The 21,556-nt window shown below is 40.6% G+C and overlaps 1 protein-coding gene across 1 annotated transcript in view; it reads left to right on the forward strand.

The window, feature by feature from the left end:
* Positions 1 to 444: 444 nt before the first annotated feature.
* Positions 445 to 21,556, forward strand: part of LOC101432161 (nuclear GTPase SLIP-GC) — a 59,965-nt gene continuing 38,853 nt past the window's right edge. Inside the window, exons 1-7 of the mRNA XM_058287872.2 lie at positions 445 to 534; positions 7,820 to 7,908; positions 15,100 to 15,201; positions 15,713 to 15,821; positions 16,626 to 16,848; positions 17,383 to 17,613; positions 19,818 to 20,027. Coding sequence (XP_058143855.1) covers positions 7,866 to 7,908; positions 15,100 to 15,201; positions 15,713 to 15,821; positions 16,626 to 16,848; positions 17,383 to 17,613; positions 19,818 to 20,027 — 918 coding nt within the window. The 5' untranslated portion in view covers positions 445 to 534; positions 7,820 to 7,865. The remainder of the gene's footprint in view (positions 535 to 7,819; positions 7,909 to 15,099; positions 15,202 to 15,712; positions 15,822 to 16,625; positions 16,849 to 17,382; positions 17,614 to 19,817; positions 20,028 to 21,556) is intronic.

The raw sequence follows: 21,556 nt of genomic DNA on the forward strand, positions 1-21,556 counted from the left end.
CCTGGGAAACAGCCTTTGGTGTCCCTTAGTGCTGGAACATTTTTGCTAACTCCCCATTCCTTAAATGTGGGTTTCACATCATGACTTTCTTCCAAAGAGTACAGTTTGGAAAGGGTAGGGGGTGGTAACTTTACAGTGATGAAACCTGGCAACCACCACCTCAACAGGTAAGTCAGGTTTATCTCAATCGCCTTCACCCTCAAGGAGAGGAGGCTACAGAATAGATGCTACAATATATTTATAAGGAAACATGACTTTATCTGACTGTTTGTAGAAATAGGGTGGAGAAGGATGTAAGATCCCCAAATCATGTACAATTTAAGTTTATGTAAAAAGGTAAATTAGCACAAGTCAATATCCGAGGGAGGAGATTGCCATAAAAAGCCCGTGATGGCAAGGCAGTTTCGCTTCTGCTTGTGTGAATGTGGCTTTGCGGCTGTGGCTGTGAAAGGCTATATACCTCAGTTGCTTCCAAACAAATGCACAAGGGCAAGAGAGCTGCTGGCATCTCCTTTGTGGCTTCTAGAAGCTGAGGTAGGAAAGTGGGTTTTTGTGCTCGGTGACATCTGGTAAGTTATTTCTCTTATTTAGTCTATACTGTAACTTGTTGATTTTTTTAGAAATGGACCTTAGTTTTTAAAACAGTTTTAGATTTACATAAAAGTCGAGAAGATAGTACAGAGTTTCTACACCCAGTTTCCCTTATTATTAACATCCTACCTTAGTATGGTACATCTGCTACAATTAATGAACCAATATTGGTACTTATTATTAAGTAAAGTCCCTGGGTTACTCAGATTGCCTTTGTTTTTGCCTAATGTCTTTTTTTCTGATTCAAGATCCTATCTAAGATGCCATATTACATAGAGTTGTCATATCTCCTAATTTCCTCTAGATTATGACAGTTTCTCAGGTTTCCCTTGTTTCTAATGTCCTTGACAGTTTTGAGAAATACTTGTCAGGGATTTTGTAGGATGAAGATGGCTGTATTGGAGTTTTTCTCATGATTAAACAGGAGTTATGGGTTTGGAGGATGAAGATTACTGAGTTAAAATGCCATTTTCATCATATATCAACAGCACATACTAACACCATTATTTGTAACTGTTGATGTTGTTGGCCTTGGTCACTGGGTTGAGGTAGTGTTTGGCAAGTTTCTCCCTGTAAGGTTACTATTCACCCCTCCTGTCCAAACTGTACTCTGGAAGGAAGTTACTATGTAAAACCCATATTTAAGGGGTGGGAGTGACAGCCCCCCTCCTTTGAGATGGAGTAGCTACATGAATTACTGGAATTCTTCTACATAGGAGATTTGTCTCTTTTCCTCTGGCTGATAGTATTAAAGAACTGATTACTTGAGGGAAAGCAAATGTTACATTCCTGTTTGTCAAAATGAATTTTGAGGCTATTTAAAGAAAAATGGACTAAAAATCTGGAGAATCAGGTTTTAGCTTGCATTTTACTTATCAGTATGATCTTAGGCAGTTACTAATCATTTCTCCCAAAAGAAAGCATTTATTTCAGGCATTGCTCTGTGAGGTATCCATTCCCACTAATGAGGAACATGTCATCTCATGCCTCATTAACTTTGGCAAACTTCAAGGAGCAATACAAGAAGATTAAAATCATTTTGTTAGAACTTGATGAAGTGCTTTATGAAAATATCTGTAATTTATACTTACCTACTCACCTGAGGGAGGAAAATGGAGAGAATCAAGTCACGTTATTGCCTATTCTACTCGGTCTACCTGTGGCCAGACTTCTGAAGTTGAACATGTTAGCTGACATATTAGTGCCATAAACATACCTCTTTTACTTGGCAGCATTGAATACCCCTGTTTTACCTTTTGCTTCTGAGCTAAGGTGGTTCAGTTGCTCTTTTGGGACATACCTTCATTGAAAGAACACTGAAATGTCCAATAAGGTCATTGGAAAATGTTGTCAACTCCCAAGTTACTAAAATCTAAATCTTAAACTTAAAGAAAAAGGAAGGAAATCCTGAATGCCATGAACATTTCCTCGTGTTATTTAAATCTCCTCTTTGTCCCTATTTCATTCTTCAGCCTACCCTTTGTGGTACTGGGGTGAGACTTTACTAAACACTCTTTAAGAAGGATTACATACAATCTTCTAGTTGACTCTTCAGAAGAGTCAAGAATGGAATCAATACATCAGTTAAGGGGACATCTTTTTTCTCCCAAACTAAATAGAGCTCATCTAAGTGAATACTAGTTTTAACTTTTAGTTTAGTTGTCTTCACCAAATATTCTAAAAATAAATAATATTTGTACAGATGGTTAAGAGATTATTGACCCTTACTTTTTAAAAATCATATTATGCATGCATTGTCATATTTAATCCTCAAAATGAACTCCAGGTATTGGTATTTTTATCATTTTCATTTTGTATGTGGAAAAACAGAGGCAAAGAGAGAGTAGATAATGTTACATTGAAGTACTGGAGCAGGACCTAAAATCCAGGCATTCTGACTCCAAATCCTAACTGATCTACTACACCATTCACAATCTGGACTGTAAGTCCATGGAGATAGACACCTTGCCAATTTGTTCCCTGCTATATCCCCAATATTCAGAAGCCTAGCAAATAATAGATACTCAACAAATATTTGTTGAATGAATGAATATAATCCCTAACTTTATTAAATTATCCTATCAACCAAGATATATTTAAGAGGTAAACTTCATTCATTCAACAAATATTTATTATGTGTTTAGTATGTGCCAAATGCTTTCCACATTTATTAAGAGTAGGTGATACTCTGATTTACTGGACTTACCCCACTCAGCTAACATGGAGTTGAAGAAGGTCAACCACCACAGCATGGAGCCTAGAGTGCCTACAACTGAAAGCAGGAGGATTGCATCCAGTATCCATGTGGAATCTAAGCCCCCTCTTGACATATATGTGCAATGGACACAACCAATCCAATGTCCACAGAGAAAATGTGGCATTGGTGTGGGAAGGGTGGCCATGGTGGCTGCTGGGTGCAGGGAATGGGAGGAAGAGATGAGATGAGATGTGGGGGCATTTTCAGGACTTGGAGTTGTCCTGGGTGGTGCTTCATGGACAATTACGGGACAATTGTAGATCCCCCCAGGGCCCACTGGATGGAACGTGGGAGAGTGTGGGCTATGATGTGGACCATTAACTACGAGGTGCAGCGATGCCCTGAGATGTACTTACCAAATGCAATGGATGTGTCATGATGATGGGAGAGAGTATTGCTGTGGGGGGACTGGGGGGTGGGGGCGGTGGGGTTGAATGGGACTTCATATTTTTTGAATGTAATATTATTTAAAAAATGAATTAAAAAATTTAAAAAAAATTAAAAAGTAGGTGATAAACCAATGCTAATGGGTAAAATACCCTTTAAAGAACTTTGCAAATTCAAACACATTTTTTTTTTTTTTGCTATTAGTTGCTCTGTTGGGCAGGAAATTAAAGGAAAATGAGAATACTGTTGGAAAGGATTAATGATGTGGACCAAGATAGGGTAAAATGAGCTTCTCTATGAAGGAGAAGTGGTAGGGTAAGAGAACAGAGCACTGGGAATTCTTCATAAACCCATTCAATTCTGCATCAGATGCAGAACAAATGTGGTGAAAGTGTACAATCATAATTCTGTCCTTCTTAAAATTTTGGTTTGTTTTGCTTCTGAGGGCTTGAGTTTACAGGCAGTACCCTCACTTTCAAGTCCCTAAGTATGTTGCTTCTCTCTTCCTACCAATAGCCTTCACTCTTATGAAATGCCTTTCTCATACATTTCAGAGAGCACCTCATGTGGGGGCACTGCTCCTCACCTTCTTGCACTCCCAAGCTCCACAGGGCTTGGTTAAATAGTTCATAGCAGAGGCTGCTTGGTGTAACAAGAAAGCTCTGAACTTGGAATCTAGAAACCTGAGCTTGGGTCCTGGTAATTAGTATATTATGTGTGGTCTTTGACAAGTTCTTTCCTCTCCCTGCTTCAGTGCCCCTATCACTAGTATTCTTTATTTAATTCCATTGCATACAGTTGTTCTAGCATAGGACTAACTATTGCATTTGTGTCACCCCTGTTATTTTACTTTGTGAAGAAAGACTATAAGCACAAATACAAACAGAAGAAAGTGAGAAAGCAAGAGTAACTGACCAAAGTAACTCTTTTTTTAAAAAACAGGAAACCAGTTCTGTTCAACCTTCCCATATCTAGCTAAAAATGCAGTCTTATTTAAAAGATGCTATTTTTAGACTCGGTGCACATGAATGTTAATAAGTACTGATAGCAAAAGTTAAGTGCTAACCACACAGTTGAAAGAGAGCAGGTGAAATAAACCACACATGCAAACCTTGCCTGTCTCGGCAGTATATTTTGAGTGTTTTCAATTGCTTCTCCACAGAAACCAAATTTTTGCAATTTAACAACCATTACTGCCTCCCTTTGGGGGAAACTAGATAAAAAAAAATTGAGAAAGGTCTACTTTCACAGGGGTCTTTTATCCTTAACAAAATGAATTTGAAATTACAGTAATCTCAGTAGTGCTGCTTTTGATTACACAGGAGCCCTAGTCATTGATATAGTCTTGGTTTCAATGACAAGTAACATTTCAAAATAAGAATTTCAATCCTTATAGCATGCAACTGAATCAAAGGACATTAACACTTAAAGAACTGGCTCAATCTTTCATTTACAGATGAGAAAACAGAGGCCTAGAGTGATAAATGACTTCCTTAAATCCTATAGCTAGTTGGTGGCAGACCCAATATTGGAACCTACATCACCTTATTTCCAGCCTAAGTACTTCCTAGCACATCTTTAGTTAAATTCAGTGACTGTTGACTGGCTGTCTAAACCATATCGTCAAATTGTTCACTTACATATTGGTTTATCGGTTTTCCTTTTTTAGTGCTTAGCCTTTATTTTTTCTACCTTCTTGGTCTTTTTGTAAATGATTTCTTTCCATCTTTTAGATCTTATGTCAATCAAATGGTTCCGTTTTGCCAGTCCTTGGACACTGTCAGAAGGAAATTGAAGCCAAATTCACCACAACCACATCTCAAATAATTTCCAGTTGCTCCAAATTTCAGTTAGTGGTTATTTGTTTATTAGTGCAAGAGATGTTGCTACAGTGGGAGACTCATGGTTTGGTGTTTCCACCAGATGCTGCCAAACCCAATCCATCCAATCCTGGGTATTTATATGCTCACAGCCTTGGCTAGCCATGGCATACTATTGATTCAGTAAATGAAATCTGTGATCCAGAGAGAAGTAAAACCACTACTGACATTCTGGAGTTTGGTGAACATGTCCACTTGTACTCTCAGCACTTTGATTTTATAGACGTTGATCTACTTTCCTCTCAAGATTGAAGGGCCTGAATCTCAGTATTTCTATGGTGATAACTCTTATCAACCTGGTATATTAGTTCTTTAGCCTTCATCCACCTCCACCATTTCTTCCCAAGATCTGACTACCAGAACGCAGGTTGTCCTGGAGATCTGTAGTGAATTTGCCCATGGTAGGAGCACACAGTTTGTTTTGTACCCAGTGCACCCTCGGATGATATGATGCAAACAATACCTCTCTTTCCTAGGTAGAATTCCTACTTCTGCATTTAAAGGCACTACTGAATACTTTCGCTTAAAGCTCCACTATCTTTTTCTCCTTAACAACCTGGGTTTTGATGTGGTTTGGCATTTACATCTTAGCATATTCAACCAAGAAATCCATATGAAATTTAATAACCTCAAAGAGCACTTCTTCCATGAGCTTACTGGTGAACATTTCAAGTCCGAACATTGAACCCTGAAATTTGAAGAAGGCTTCAAGATCATCTTGTCCAATGTCATTATTGTGGTCATTCATGTCTGGGTTCAGACATCTCTACTGGCAGAAAACTCATTACTTTATAAGGGAACTCATTCTGTTTTGGACAACTCTGACTGTTAGAGAATGTTAAGCCTAAATGTGCTTTTTTGTATCTTCTACCTAGTGGATCTAGTTGGTCATGTATTTGGATACCACTATGAAGTCTTCCCATATTCTGTCTATGCCTGTGACTTTCCTTCATCAAGCTAAACATTCCCAATTCCTAAGGAGCAGTTATCACTATTAATGCTGCTCCATATGCATACTTGTCTATATTTGTTCCTACAATTTCCTTTACTCTTTGAGTCAGGACACATACCAGGTCAAAACCAGTATGTTTTTTAAACATTCTCTGAGTTGGAAATTCATAAAAACTTCCCATTCATCATTCTTTCATTCAGCAAACATTTCTTGTCACTTAGTGCATTCATCTTGTTACCAGAAATGCAAAAATGAAAACATGCAACCCCCTGACTCCAAGTACCTCATAGTCCAGTAAAGAGGAAGATGTATAAACATAGGAAGCAGTGTAAGAGAGCTGTGTGTGGTGCAGCAGTGACACAGAAGGAAAATTATCAGGGTTGAACTTGGGCATAGTTACACAGAAGAAATGGTTCAAATCGGATCTTGAAGAAAAAGGAGAAATTCACAAGAAAGGGGGAAGGGCATCCCCCACAACAGGCATAGCCTGATTTAAAAATGTGGAAGTGCAATAGGCTACCCCACCTTAGAGAAGTGGTAGTAGTTTCAGATGACCAAATAGTGGGCTGCAAGAGAAGGAATGGTGAGCTAAGTTACTCTACCTAAGGCTCAGGACCTTGCACTCACTAGGCATTGACACCACCTTCAACCAACACCTAGCAATTACAGAAGCCATTTATTTATTTGATGTCCATAAGTAAAACAAAGAGTAAGAGGCCCTTTCAACTGATGGGTCATCATTTTAATTTGGAGCTCAAATGTAAATGAGGTACGGTCTCCCTAGCTAACGGTCTCCGGGTCTAGTTGGGGTTGCTAGATCAAGGGAGAGTTTGCATATTTCAGAAGTCTGATAACTCTGCTTTTGATATGCACAGCTGAGTGATCTAAGTGGAATCAGCAGGTGTGGATAGTAAGCACTTCTGGCACTCCCCCCTTGTGATCCCCAAATTCTCCTCTATGGTTGGAGACAAAGAAGTTCCAGGATAACATATTCCCTCCAGGTGTGTACGATGCCTTCTGTTCTGAGCCTCTATGGGTACAGTTTTCCCTCAGGACCCAAGGTGTTTCTGCCAGGGGACTGCAGGTGGGCTGGACTTGAGATGGCTGCTCACTGATGTGCCTCACCTTCTCTCTCCACCCTGTGGGTGCCTCAGGCTGCAGTGTTGCTTCCAGCCCTCAGTAGAAATGTCCTCCCGGCTGAAGTAGGGGAGTAAGAAAGGTATAAGGTATAGAGAACTTAATTTTTGGATCTCTCCTTTCCCACTCTGTGCTCCCAAAGTAACTCAAGGAACCCTGTAGAATCTAATGTTCCATTCATCTCTCGGATTTTGCTGAGGCTTGCTGGGATGAAATATTCCTGGCAAAGGGGCTCAAGGCTTACTGGTCTGGGGCATTGATGTCACCCAAAGCAGCAAAGCTATGTAAGTTCACTTTTACAGCTCTGGTCACCAGAGGTTTATTCTTATTTCAGAGTGAGTTACCTTAAAGATCTCAACAGTGGAAGTTTAAACTTCTATAGGTACAAGTATTATTGTTAAACTATGGTCAAGAATTGATCTTTGTCATATTTAAATAAAGAGTGTGCTAGGCATTATTAAGGATTCAGAGATAAATTAGAATAGTCATTATCCTTTTGGAGCTTGCAGTCTAGGTGGAAAACAAAGCATAAGCAGATTTACATATTCTTTCTGGTTTTTACTTTTCATATTTACATTTTCTGCTGCTTCACCTTATACTTTGTATGTACTTCAGGCTGGTTCTACTAAGTGGACAAAAGCAACAATTCCTGTAACAGGAAATGGCAGAAACTGAGGAGTTTGTGAGTCAAGAGTCACACCCAGGTAATGCCCTGCTATATCCCCTGATGGAGTAATTAGGAAACCAATGACAATTATTTAATCAAGAGCAAGTGGTCCAAGACTATTTAACCACAGTCCTTGTTCACTGTCCTTTATCCAGAATCTGCTTTCTCATGACAAGTTTTAATAGTGAATTTACACTAATTATCATTTTCTTTATTTTTATTTTATTTATTTATTTTTAAGATTTATTTTATTTCTCTCCCCTCCTCTCCCCGCCTTGTCTGCTCTCTGTGTCCATTCACTGTGTGCTCTTCTGTGTCCACTTGCATTCTTGGTGGCACCAGGAATCTGTGTCTCTTTTTGTTGTGTCATCTTGCTGTGTCAGCTCTCTGTGTGTGCAGCACCACGCCAGGATGGGCTGTGCTTTTTTCGTGCGGGGTGGCTCTCCTTAAGGGGCGCACTCCTTGCGCATGGGGCTCCCCCACACAGGGGGTGCCCCTGCATGGCACAGCATTCCTTATGCTCATCAGCACTGCACATGGCCCAACTCACCACAAGGGCTAGGAGGCCCTGGAACTCCCATATGGTAGGCAGACACTCTCTCAGTTGAGCCACATCCGTTTCCCCTTTATTTTTAAAGCTTTAGATTACATAAATGCTATATCAAAAATATAAGGGGAGGGAAGCAGACTTGGCCCAATGGATGGGATGTCCACCTACCACATGGGAGGTCCATGGTTCAAACCCTGGGCCTCCTTGACCCGTGTGGAGTTGGCCCATGCATGGTGCTGATGCGCTCAAGGAGTGCCATACCACACATGGATGTCCCCCACGTAAGGGAGCCCCACACGCAAGGAGTGCGCCCCGTAAGGAGAGCTGCCCAACGCAAAAGAGGGTACAGCCTGCCCAAGAGTGGTGCCGCATGCACGGAGTGCTGACACAGCAAAATGACACAGCAAGGTGAAACACAGATTCCCGGTGCCACTGATGGGGATAGAGGTGGTCACAGAAGAATGCACAGCGGATGGACACAGGGAGCTGACAACTGCGGGGGGGGAGGGGTGGGTGTTAAAATAAATAAATAAATAAAATAAATCTTTAAAAAATATATAAATATATATATAAGGAGTTCCCATATACTCCACCCCCTCCTCTTCCCACACTTTCCCCCATTAGCAACATCTTTCATTAGTGTAGTACATTTGTTATAATTGATGTACACATAATGAAGCATTGTTACCAAGCATGTCTATAGTTTACATTATGGTTTACACTTTGTACTGCACAATTTTAGAGGTTTTGACAACATGTATAACAGCTTGTATCCATCATTGCAATGTGATACAGGGCAATTCCAGTGTCCCCAAATGCCCCATGTTCCACTTAATCTTTCCTGTCCCTCCCCTCAGAACCTCTGGTGATCATTGACTTTATATCAATGATACAAGTTTTTCCATTTTAGAATAATAATAATTCTACTTTAGTACATATTGCATTCCTCCCTTATATTTGATCATTCCTCAATCTTGAGGACTTGGGGATCTGATGATGCCGCTCTACTTCCGATTGACAGGGGCTTAGATACCATGGGGCATGCCAATTACTTTAATAATAACCAAAATAACCCATTCATAATATAGTTGAGTCTCCTACCAGCAATGACATTTGTAGGGCTTTTTTTTCCTTTCTTTAAGAAGGTTCCAGGTAATTCCCTTGTTCTCTGTGAGGTGACCTCTCTTAGACTGGGAAGGGCAAGGTTCCTGGAATCATTTCAGGTGACTTTCCTTAGAATGGTAGGCATAGGCACATTGGAGTGACCCTTAAAGCAGGGGTTCTTAACCAAGGATCCAAGATTTTAGGGGGTCCATGAGCTTGAATTGAAAAAAATCAACTTCTTATCTTTATTTTCTCTGACCTCTAACTGAAATCTAGCATCTCCTTCGCTTATGAATATATACAATAAATAAGTTATGGTAGTATTCATTTCCTCTGACTGGCAAAGGGGTCCATGGAACAAAAAAGGTTAAGAATCCCTGCCTTGAAGGGTGAGTAAGGATGACCCTCTTCCCTCAGAAGGCTGGTCTAGGGCCCAGGGAGCCAACAAGGGAAACTTTCCTAGAAGATGGCAGGAAAGTAACCACTAGGTGCAGAAAACGCAGGTGCAGTCAGACTGTTTTGGTTTTTTTAAAAAAGATTTATTTATTTATCCGCCTCCTCCCCCCCCCCCATTGTCTGCTCTGTGTCCATTCACTGTACATTCTTCTATGTCTGCTTGCTTTCTCTTTAGACAGCACTGGGAACCAATCCTAGGACCTTCTGGAGTGGAAGAGAGGTGCTCAATCTCTTGCACCTCCTCAGCTCCCTGGTCTGCTGTTTCTCTTATTGTCTCTCTTCCATGTCTCTTGTTGTTGTGTCATCTTGCTATGCCAGCTCTCCACTTGGGCCAGCACTCCTGCATGGACCAGCACTCCCCTTGGGCCAGCTCTCCACATGGGCCAGCTCTCTGCTCAGGCTAACTTGCCTTCACCAGGAGGCCTCAGAAATCGAACCCTGGACCTCCCATATGGTAGATGGAAACCCAATCACTTGACCCACATCTACTTAAAATAAACCCCTTTTTTTTTTTTTTTTGAGAATTTTGAGAATAGAAAAGGGAAAGTTTCCTGGCTCTCTCAGAGGAAAGGGAAGCAGGGCTCCTGGACAGTGAGGTGGTGACATCTGAAGCATAGCTGGGTCCATGAACTGAAAGAGGTACAAAGGAGCACCCTTTGTTGAGCTTAGCCCTGAAGTGTGGGAATCTTCTCCTTGGAAGAAACATGCAGGTTCTGGCAAGGATCTGGGTCAACAGTGAGCCCCCATTGCAAGTCAGGTTCTGTGAGATCAGTTTTCAAAAGCTACACTTGTGGCGGCAAGAAACAAGCAGCAAGCACCTCAGTTGCTCATTTCTAGGATGATTTAGAATAAAATGCTGGCAAAGGCAAAGGGAAGCTTGAGAAATTATAAGGAATAACACAAGATATGGTCCAGTTTTAACAAGTTACAATTCAACATAAAAATACTGTCCTTATGATATAAATCCAAACTGGAATACTTTCTCCTTTCTGGATGTTTTTTGTTGTTGTTGTATTTAGAAATTGAAGAAAAATTTTAATGTTTTTCCTGTTTTGTCTGACTTCTAAGACTTTGCTTTAGTTGAGAAAATCAACTTCCAACTGATTATCAGATTGCCAGTTCTTATGAACTTGAAACTAAGGGTCATGGTAGTCGGGACTTGTCCCTTGTTTTATACTTGTGGCTAAGATACTGTGCAAACATTGCTTGCACAAAGGAGTTCATAAGTTACAAAGAAGAGATCAAGGTCCTGCATCCTTTTACTTTCTTGCCATGGAGAGGTCATGTAAAAATTAGGAATTCTGAAGACCTTTGGGAACTCAGACTAAAGTGTTCTTCAGTCTGTGACTAGCCCAGGCGCTTTAGTAGCAGGTTCTTTTTCTTCTCAGCTCCTTCCTCTCCAGTTGCTACCACTGAGCAAACAACCACTCGGTATTTACTTTTTCTTTTCTTTTCTTTTCTTTCTTTTTTTTTTTTTTTGAGGTACCAAGGTCTGGGATTGAACCCAGGACCTTGTGTATGGGAATTCACTGGTCTACCACTGAGCTACATCAGCTCCCTTGAGTTGTTTGGTTTGTTTGTTTGTTTGTTCATGAATATCCTTATACTTGAGACTGTCCATGTCAGCCATTCTAACTTAAGGATTGAGCTTAACTCTAAGAATTCATCCTGGCAGAGTTCAAGAGCTGCAAAAGTAAATACCAGAGGGAAGCAGCTGTGGCTCAATCAGTTGGGCTCCCATCTACCATATGGGAGGCCCTGGGTTCGCGTCCTGGGGCCTCCTTGTGAAGGCAGCCTCACCTGCACACTGCGGAGTGCCGCCCAGCCCGCAGGCACTGTGGAGAGCCAACTCAGCAAGATAACACAACAAAAAAAGGGAGACAAGCAAAATCACAGAAGAGTGTGCAGCAAATGGACACAGAAAGCAGACAGCCAGCAAGCTGCAAGGGGGGAGGGGAAAATAAATAAATACAGACACAGAAGAATGCACAGTGAATGGACACAGAGAGTAGACAGTATACAAAAAGCCACCGGGGGGGGCGGATAAGAAAAAAAAAAGTAAATATCAGAGAACAATGTGGCTCAAGCAGTTGAGCACTTGCCTCCCACATGGTAGGTCCTGGGTTGGGTTCCTGGTGCCTCCTGTAAAAACAAAAACAAAGAGCAAGCAAAACAAACTCAAGGAAGCTGATGTGGCTCAGTGGCTGAGTGCTAGCTTCCCACATATGAGGTCCTGGGTTCAATCTCCAGTCCCTGGTACCTAAAAGAAAAAAAGTAAATGCCATGGGTGAAGATGTAGCTTAAGTGGTTGAACACCTGCTTTCCAAATCCAAGGTCCCAGATTCAATCCCCGTACCTCCTAACAACAAAACAAATAACAAACAAATGAAAAAAAACAAAAACACAAGGGGTCTTTTTGAGCATGAGGTGACAAAGATCCAGGCTCTGGAATACACCACAGCTCTGCACAAGAATACTCCATGGGCCAGTGGTGCTCTGTCGTGGTCCCTAGGTGAGCAGCGACAGTCTCCCAGGTACAGTGGTGGGGACCGGGAGGGAGTGAGGGTTCAACAGTGAGCCCCTGATACTAATGACTATGCTTGTGAGCTGATAAACCCAAAATAATAACAAGGCCTAGAGCAACTTTGTGCCTGGGAATTTCCTTCTGTCAGCCTTCATGTTACTCAAATGTGGCCAGTCTCGAAGCCAAACTCAGCATGTAAATGCAATGCCTTCCCCCCAGCGTGGGACATGACACCCGGGGATGAGCCTCCCTGGCAACGAGGGACCACTATCAACTACCAACTGATGATGCAACTGGAAAATGACCTTATACGGAAGGTTCAATGCGGATCAGCAGAATATCCATGTCTACATAAAATACCATGACTTTAAAATGCTGTTTGACCTAAAGTAAGGGGGAAATGGAAAGGAGAAATGAGTTTATATGGCTACGAGTTTCTAAAAAAGAGTCTGGAGGCTGGCAGAAGGTTTGCCCTCATGCACAACTGAGCAGAGTCAGAGAGACAGATAAAGCAGATACAACCCCCAGATATTGGTTCCTTTGAGGGCTAAGGAGACCCATGGGAGTTATGGTCATGGCCGATGGGGTTGACTACCGGGGCAGATGGCCCCTCTTTGGAAATGGTGTTTATGTGTGATGAATCTGGACTCAGATGGGATCTCCCTTCATAAGACTTTCATGCTAATGTGCTGGAGGTGCAGTTAATGTTGGGGTTTAAGATATATTTAGGGGATTTGAATCTCTGGACTGACAATGTGATAGCCAGATCCTGAGCCTCAACAGACTCCAGCACCTACAATCTGATTTATTGGACTTACCACACTCAGCTAAGATGGAGGTGAAGAAGGACAACCACCACACCATGGAGCCTAGAGTGATTACAACTGAAAATGGGAGGATTGCATCCAGCATCCAGGTGGAATCTGAGCCTCCTCTTGACATAAAGGTGCAATGGACACAACCAATCCAGTGTCCACATAGAAGAGGTGGCATTGGATTGGGAAAAGTGGACATAATGGACAAAGGGTATGGGGAAAGGCAGGAAGAGATGAGAGGTGGAGGCGTCTTCAGGACATGGAGCTGCCCTGGATGGTGCTTCAGAGGTAATCACCGGACATTGTAAATCCTCACAGGGCCTACATGATGGAATAGAGGAGAGTATGGGCCATGATGTGAACCAATGTATATGAGGTGCAGAGGTGCCCAAAGATGTACTTACCAAATCCAATGGATGTGTCATGATGATGGGAACGAGTGTTGTTGGGGGGGGGAGAGGGGGGGTGGGGGGGTGGGGTTGAATGGGACCTCACATATATATTTTTAATGTAATATTACAAAGTCAATAAAAAATAAAAAAATTAAAAAAATAAAAAAAAATAAAATAAAATAAAAAAAAAAAAAAAAAAAAAAGAATACTCCATGGGGCTGGTTCTGGCTCCAGGATGAGGAGAGGTTGTACTGGAAGACACAAGGCTGAACAGAGAGGGAAGGTTCCCTGAGCTGCCGGGGAGACCTATGTCTGGAGGCCAGTGCTGGAGGCTGGACCTTCTGTCCTGGTCCCCAAGCTCCTTTTCTACAGTTCTTCAGGGAAGATGGCCTCCCAATGCCACATGCAGTTGCAGGGCCTCATGACCTAATATGACCTTAGAGAGTTATGACTCTTTAGGATCAACTCTTCTACTTCACCTCACAGCTATTTCTGGAGGTGCAAGCCAGCTCCAGGAACTCTGGGTTAGGAACTTTCACCACGAGGACCCATCTATAACCCCCTTCTAACCAGGGAAACATAGCTGAGGGATGTTTTTAAAATCCATCCAAATCTTGACTTTTAATTATACCCTTTCCTCAGGATTATGGGCCTTCCAGCTTTCACTTGCTTAACCAAGGGAAATCGCTTAAGTGAATGAATCTCTGTAGAAGGACAAGGATCTGCTTCTTGGTGGTTTTTGTTCTTACCTGTGTCAGGAAGCAGCTGCTAATGTCTCTTGGTGAAGAAGGGGAAAATGTCTTTAAATTTAGTCTCTGAGGGCATCCATCTGGGAGAAAACCCTCCAACACTCTTGTATTACTTATATATTTTTATCAGCGTTCTCATTTTACAAATGAAGTAACTGAAGTGTAAGGAGATAAAGGGATTTGCCCTGGTCATATGACCTGTTCATTCCTCTGAATTCTGCTCCTGTTAAGTTTATTTCCTAGTCTGAAAGTCCTCACAGAGGCTTCCCTTGAATTGAAATATGCCTTTCTTCATACCACACTTCATCCTGCTCTGAGCTTCATTCTGCACAATTTGATTTCCTAAAATTCCACATTTGGTGAAGAATGTCCAGCCACTTTGACTTGTGTGGACATCCAAACAAGAGCCTTTCATCTGGGGAGATATATTAGACTCTGCACTTTGGAATTAGATACAAAAAGTCCTGTGTCTCTGGGAAGTACGAATCCAATTGTAATGACCCAACAGTGCTTCTTTCTGAAATGAGCTGAGATGGAGCTCCTGAAACTTTTGGGCTTTGATATTGGTAGAAATTAAGGCAAACAACCATGACCCAAAACCTACATACTTTTTAGTAACTTCTCTTTATTTTTAATAGACAATGATTTATTTAAAGAACCAATGAAAAAAAGAAGGCGATCAGATCGAGACCTGCGTTTCCGAGCATTTCCCTCAGTGGAGCAAAGTGCTCTTAAGGAATGTGAGTGTCATGGAACTGCTGTATAGTTTGTTTGTTTTTTCCAAAAGTGTTAAGATGTTCAGAGGAAGAAAAGGTTAAATTCTGAAGTGGGATGAAACATCTTCAACTGACCCTGTTCCAGACAAAGAAGTCACTGGGGTAGAACAGAGAGTGTGAAAATTATCAGTTTTATGCTTTAGTAGGTGCTTGTATTTTGTACCTGCATTTTTTTCTTTTAATGATCACAGAAGAGAAGAATCTTGAGGGTTAAAACCCCATGGTAAGGTATATGATAACTTCTGTTTCAAGGAGATTCAGGGCTGACTGGCTCTCTGGGAGGCTCTCAGAATCAATGACTGCTATCTCTGATGAGTTATTATCTCTAGTGTTGATAATTTGCTATCCTTGTTTATTTGGCTTGTTAGTTCACTTTTTTCCTTTCCCTGTGATGTTCAGCAGGCTCCTGCTGTGGAGACCTTGTACTTGATCCCTGCCATGTACATTCCAAATAATACATCTATATTGATTCCAGATGAAAAATTGGAGTCACGGACCAGAAGGGTTTTGAGCAACACTTATCAGAAACTTATTCAGTGTGTCTTCCTGGATGACAACATTCCCAGTGGAGTCAAGTATCTTGTGTGAGTCTGAATTCAACCACCATCACATCTCTGCCTCAGTGACTTTCCTTACTTGATTGTGGGTCCTTGTGCCTTTCCCAATAATGAGAGGGAACTTTCTAGTAGAGACTGGGCTGGAGGCTGATCATTTCTATACTTACGGGCCATCACTATTATTGCTGATAATTGCTGCTCATTGGGCTCTCACTGTTGCCAGGTAATCTGCTAAACACTTTACATATATCAAATTTCATCAAATCCTCCCAATACCCCTATAAAGTAGGAATTATTATTATCCTCCCCATTTTACTGAAATTTGGGCTCAGAGAGATTAAGACACTGATCAAAGTCACTCTGTTGGTAATGGAAGGGCCAGGTTTCCAGCCTAGGCTGAGTGATTCCAGGGCCTTGTGTCATCAACTATTACTGCTGAGCTGACTTGAAGGACTTGAGTGTAAGAGGCTACCACAATTTCTCCTGCTCAATTGAACTCCTGTTTTGCTCCTAATACTTTACAACTACATACATTTTATTTCTAGGGGCGAGAAAATATAATTTCCGTAGAACACATTTAGGAATACTTCACATTATAGAGCTTTATAGAATTTGTGTAGAATTATCATTGCCAAGAATTTTTAGAAAATCTCATTTGATCCACAGAACAAGCATTGATTAATATTCCCCTTTGACCAAGGAGAGAGCAGAGACTCAGAAAGATGTAGTGACTTGCCCAGGATAAGAACTTATTTCTTTTATATTCTATTACAAAGCTCTTCCCACTATACTTTGATGATAATGATAATGTGCAGTTTTAAATTGATCTAGAAACAGATTTCTTGCCTTGATTGAAAAGCCATCACTGGATCCAATCTATATTGGATTACTTGGAAGCACTGGGGCTGGGAAGAGTTCACTGATCAATGCCATCATCCAGCAAGCAATGTTTCTACCTGTGTCTGGAGAAAATATATGTACTTCTTGTGTTGTACAAGTGAGCTCAGGCTGCTGTGATCAGTATGAGGCCAAAATCCACCTTCTCTCTGACCAGGTAAGTATTTTTAATCTTTCCCTCCCTCCCTTCCTCCTTCCCTCCCTTCTTCCCTTCCTCCCTTTTCACTCTACCTTCCTCTCTTCCTTCCTACCTTTTCTTTGTTTCCTTTTCATTCTCTGCAGGGATTAGCATTATATTCCTTGTAAATATAGCTCATGCCTTTGTCGAATAAAAATAACATATTGTAAAATGAAAAGGTTCAAAAGGATGAAACCCAGGTCCTGTCATAGCTAATTGAGGGATTTGTGGGAAAATATTTCCCACTTTGGGTGTCTGGTTTCCTCATCTACAAAAGAAGGGAGTTGGATTAGCTGCTCTCTGAAATGCAGCCCTACTGCCCTCCATGGACACTGGACCTTCAAGCCACATATAAGGAAAAAGATTTGTGGAAATGATAGTGACACAGGACTGCTTCCCAGGCAAGGAGGCTGGAACAAACCAAAGGATCCTCTTGAAACATTGGCCTTCTCCCTTTGTCATTCTTTTGTGTATCTATGTCATGAGGGACTTGGCCCTACTCTACCTTCACAGGAATGGAAGGAGGAACTGAAGAACTTGACTGAACTCCTTCATGGGATGGAGGATTTGGGCAGAGAAGAGGAGTATGCATGGAACAGGGATGATGCGGTGGAGGAAGCCATCTGGAAGCTACAAATGTTTTATGGAAAGGGAGCAGAAAATAAGAACTGGGAGGAGTTACTAAGGGCAAAACCCAAAGGAAAGATTCCCACCTCACGAATCATCAGCCTCAAGGCAGAAGAGGTATCTTCAAGAAATTTTTTTCTTTATTTTATAATATGTCTCAAGTATAATAATTGAATCCATTTAGGGAACTTGCTCAAGTATTTTTTATCAGAATTAAGTTTATATCCAAACCAGAAGTGTTGGTGACCCAATTTGTCTTTCATTATTTACAGCTGTCTTTTGGGAACTTTTAGTGTCTGATAGAGGGGATTTTGTGCATAGAAAAAAATATTAGAGTTGAGGGTTCCTTAGGGATGCTTTTATTTGAAATTATAAAAATATAAGTGGCATAATGGCTTAAGCAAATAGGGGGGTATTATTTATCTCACATTAGAAGTCTGGAGGCATTCAAATACTTGAGGTCATTCAGTGGCTCAACAGTACAAGCTCAGCATCTCTATGGTTCCCTTGGCTGTTCATCATCCGTGTCACCTCATGGTCATAAGATTGCTATCCAAGTGCCAGATGTCGTAGCAGGAAGAAGTGGGTAAAATGTGGCTCCGATCACTTCTCCCTTTCATTGGAAATACATCTAACAAATTTCTGTGTACAGTTCATCCTTCTTAAATGATCACATAGCCAGCCCTAGCTGAAAGGGAGTATAGAAAAGCAGCAAACAGATTTATTCAAAATTGTCTTGAACTTCATCTTTAAAATATTTTTCTATTTAAAATCTGACAAGTTTTGTATAAAATAAAAGCAATTACTTATACTTGTTCCAAAATCTAATGTTCTATTATCGCTTAAATTTAACATTGCAAAACTTTCTTAAATACTTTAAAGTTTCTTACATAATTAATCAAATTTCCTTAGACATTTTAAATTACATTTCAAACTTAATATATCTGGTTCTCTCAAAATATTTTAAAGTTCTGACTGATGCACTTAGAAATCAAATGAGTGAACATTTTTAAAGCACTTAGCCACCTCTTGTATATCTAATAAATCTAATAATGTAATCATTTCTTATATTTAAATAAATATTACTATTAAAAATGATAACATTCTTAATATCTAAATATAAACTAAACATATTCAAAGACACACAATGATTACAAAACTAGTTACTTCATCTGAATACATACAATTTATACAAATATATCAGTGTAATTCATTTCTTCATCATCTCTGTATTTAGAAATATTCCTTCCCAGATTTACCCATTGAAGCAAGGAGAACAGAATTACCAACTCAGAGAGTGACACTCCAGATTCAGAGCTTTGGATCAGAGGTTCTAGAATAGGACATGGAAATCTGAGTGTGCCTTCCAGAATGTTTTGCCCTGAGCCACAGTTTAGGGGGCTAAGCCCTCTTATTATAGAAAGGAAATTTTCAAGCCCATGCCTTTTCTGCAAATGGACCTTATTGTATCTGCTTTATGTTTTAATTAAACTACCTTAGAGAGCTTTTATCACCTTCCTTTTCACAATTTGTCACTTGATTAGAATTGATGAAATCTGTTACTCCCTACTCAGATTGCAACAAGTCCCATGATTATGTAATGAGTAATCTAAACTCTCTTAAGTGTTTGCTTTCTTATTTATTTCAGGACAATTGTATAGATATTTATTGACAATGACCACTATACATTCCAAATCTTCTGTGTGAACTCACCCAGTTGAGATTCAATCTGTTACTTCACCAATTCCTATCCCACCCACCATCATTAAACTCCTGGAAAAGACTACATGTCAAGATATTTTTTTTTGTACTTGGAAGATAAATTTTTTAAAAAACTTTTTCAGATTACTTTTCAGTTTGGAAAATATGGTCACCATATCACTACTGACTTTCTACAGTCTAGACATCACTAGCATTCTGGTAATTAATAAGTTCATATCAGCCATGTGGGATGAATCCTCTGTCTACAAAATTTAGAAAACAGATTAAATTTCATTAATTGGTTTTAGAACTGAAATAGAATTTATAGGAAAAAAACAATTATCTTGTGATAAAATAACTTCCCTCCATTCTCATTTTTGCTGACTTTTGTTTCCTCCTCTGTAAGTTAAGAAGCTTCAACTTCTTGATCTCCAGGGCCTTTTCTGGATCTCAAAGTCTGGGCCCTTGAAGACTGGCTCAGAAGGCTACTGATACACACTGCCTTGCGCTGACTCTTACCATTTATTCCATCTATCTTGATGAACCCAAATCATGGCCAATACTAGGGTAAGTGAGCTATGAGAATGTCTGGTGTGTGTGACTTTGTCCATCTTCCCCAGGCAGGAGAGCTGTCTGTCAAGCTTGACCCCTACATCCAGACTCAGAGGAGAGATTGCAATGGAGAATCAGCTAAGACACACATCTGGCCCTTGATCAAACTTGTGGAAGTGACTCTTCCCAAATCAGCGCTAATTCCAGAAGGGGTGGTGCTAGTGGACATTCCAGGCACAGGAGACTTCAACAGCAAAAGGGATGAGATGTGGAAAAAGGTGATTCTCTTTCATATGGCTTCATTCCCTCTTGTCTCAACTCCTCCACCCTTTCTGAAGCAACAAAGAATGTTTTGCCTTCATTTTAAGAGTTTTTATGAGATCATTGGAATTAAACTCTTCTATTTTCTGTGGCTGAAACTTCAAGGCAGATGTAAGCTATGGGAGACCAGAGAAATTGGGGAGGGAGGCAGTATGTGCAGGCATGGTTGCTGGAACAAATATGTCTGATGTATGCAAAGGATTAGCAATAGAGTAGCCTAAGAGTAAGCAGAGTACAAGAGGGAAGACTAGTCCAGGGAGGCCAAGCATTAGGTACCAGCAAAGCAGCTGGCAGCTAAGCACCAATGATCCAGGAGGTTACTGCCATGTTTGGTTGTTAGCAATAGACACCTATTTAAGCAATCTCTATTTAAAAGGGTTTTATCAAAAGAGTACTTTTTCAAATCTCATGAGACACAGCCAGGCAACTGACCTGGATCAAAGCAGCTCTTCTGTCTCTCAGTTTTCTTCATGGTCTTTCATGATTTGCTTCCCTTTGTGCATTTCTCTGCAGTGTCCTGCTTCTTTCATTTGACCAACTTTCTCCGCTTAGCCACTGGGATCCATATGTTGGAAAATGACCTCATCCTGTCTTGAAATGACCTTGCAGTTTCATGTGCCTACCATTTCTAACTATAGTTTCTATGTCTTTTAATTCAAATTTCTAAAAAGGACACACTCATTGTTTACTGCCCAGCTAACAGTTAGTTCTCTCTGGATTAGGTGTCCATCCTTAGTGCCATCAGCTGTGACTGAAGGTGGCCATTTGCATGAAGGTCCACTCCCTTCAGCTGAAGTATTGGGTGCAGGTTCAGTTCCCAGCAAGTGGAATATGAACTGATCAGACACCCTAGATGTGTCTACCAATAGTGATTTAAGCATTAGCATAGTTTGATCTGAACCTAGTGATTAGAGATTGAAGTACTTGCAAGGATTTGTCTTTGTCCATTTATTTTTCGTTCATCAAACACATAATTTATAAGACACTGTACTGAGTGCTGAGGATGCAAGCATTATAGCTAATAATAACAGCTGACATTTACTGTGTGCTAGGTAATGTTCTAAGTAAAGTAAATTGCAGATTATAGCACTTAATGAATAGTGAAGTTGGAATTTTAACCCAGGTAAGCTGGTTTGAGAGCCTAGGCTCTTAACCCCTACCATATCCTACATAGTGAATAAAACTACTGAAAAATGATGGAAAAGATGCAGAGCACAGCCTGTTATGTTAAGGAGCATATATACATATGTTTGCAAATGCACAGCAAAAGTAAGATCCTGCCTTCTTACACACCCAACTGTTAATATCAGTTTGGTTGTTAGCGAGGGGATAAACACACCACAGTTTTTGTTTACTACCACTTGTTAGTACACACACACACACACCTCTATATTGTTTATATATTTTGCACAAACAGGTATTTCTTTTACAACTAAAAAGTTGAAAGCAAAATAAAACAAAATGAATGAGAAATAGCCCCAAAAGG

This window comes from Dasypus novemcinctus, chromosome 25 (assembly GCF_030445035.2).
Source record: "Dasypus novemcinctus isolate mDasNov1 chromosome 25, mDasNov1.1.hap2, whole genome shotgun sequence".
NCBI classification, from domain to species: Eukaryota; Metazoa; Chordata; class Mammalia; order Cingulata; family Dasypodidae; genus Dasypus; species Dasypus novemcinctus.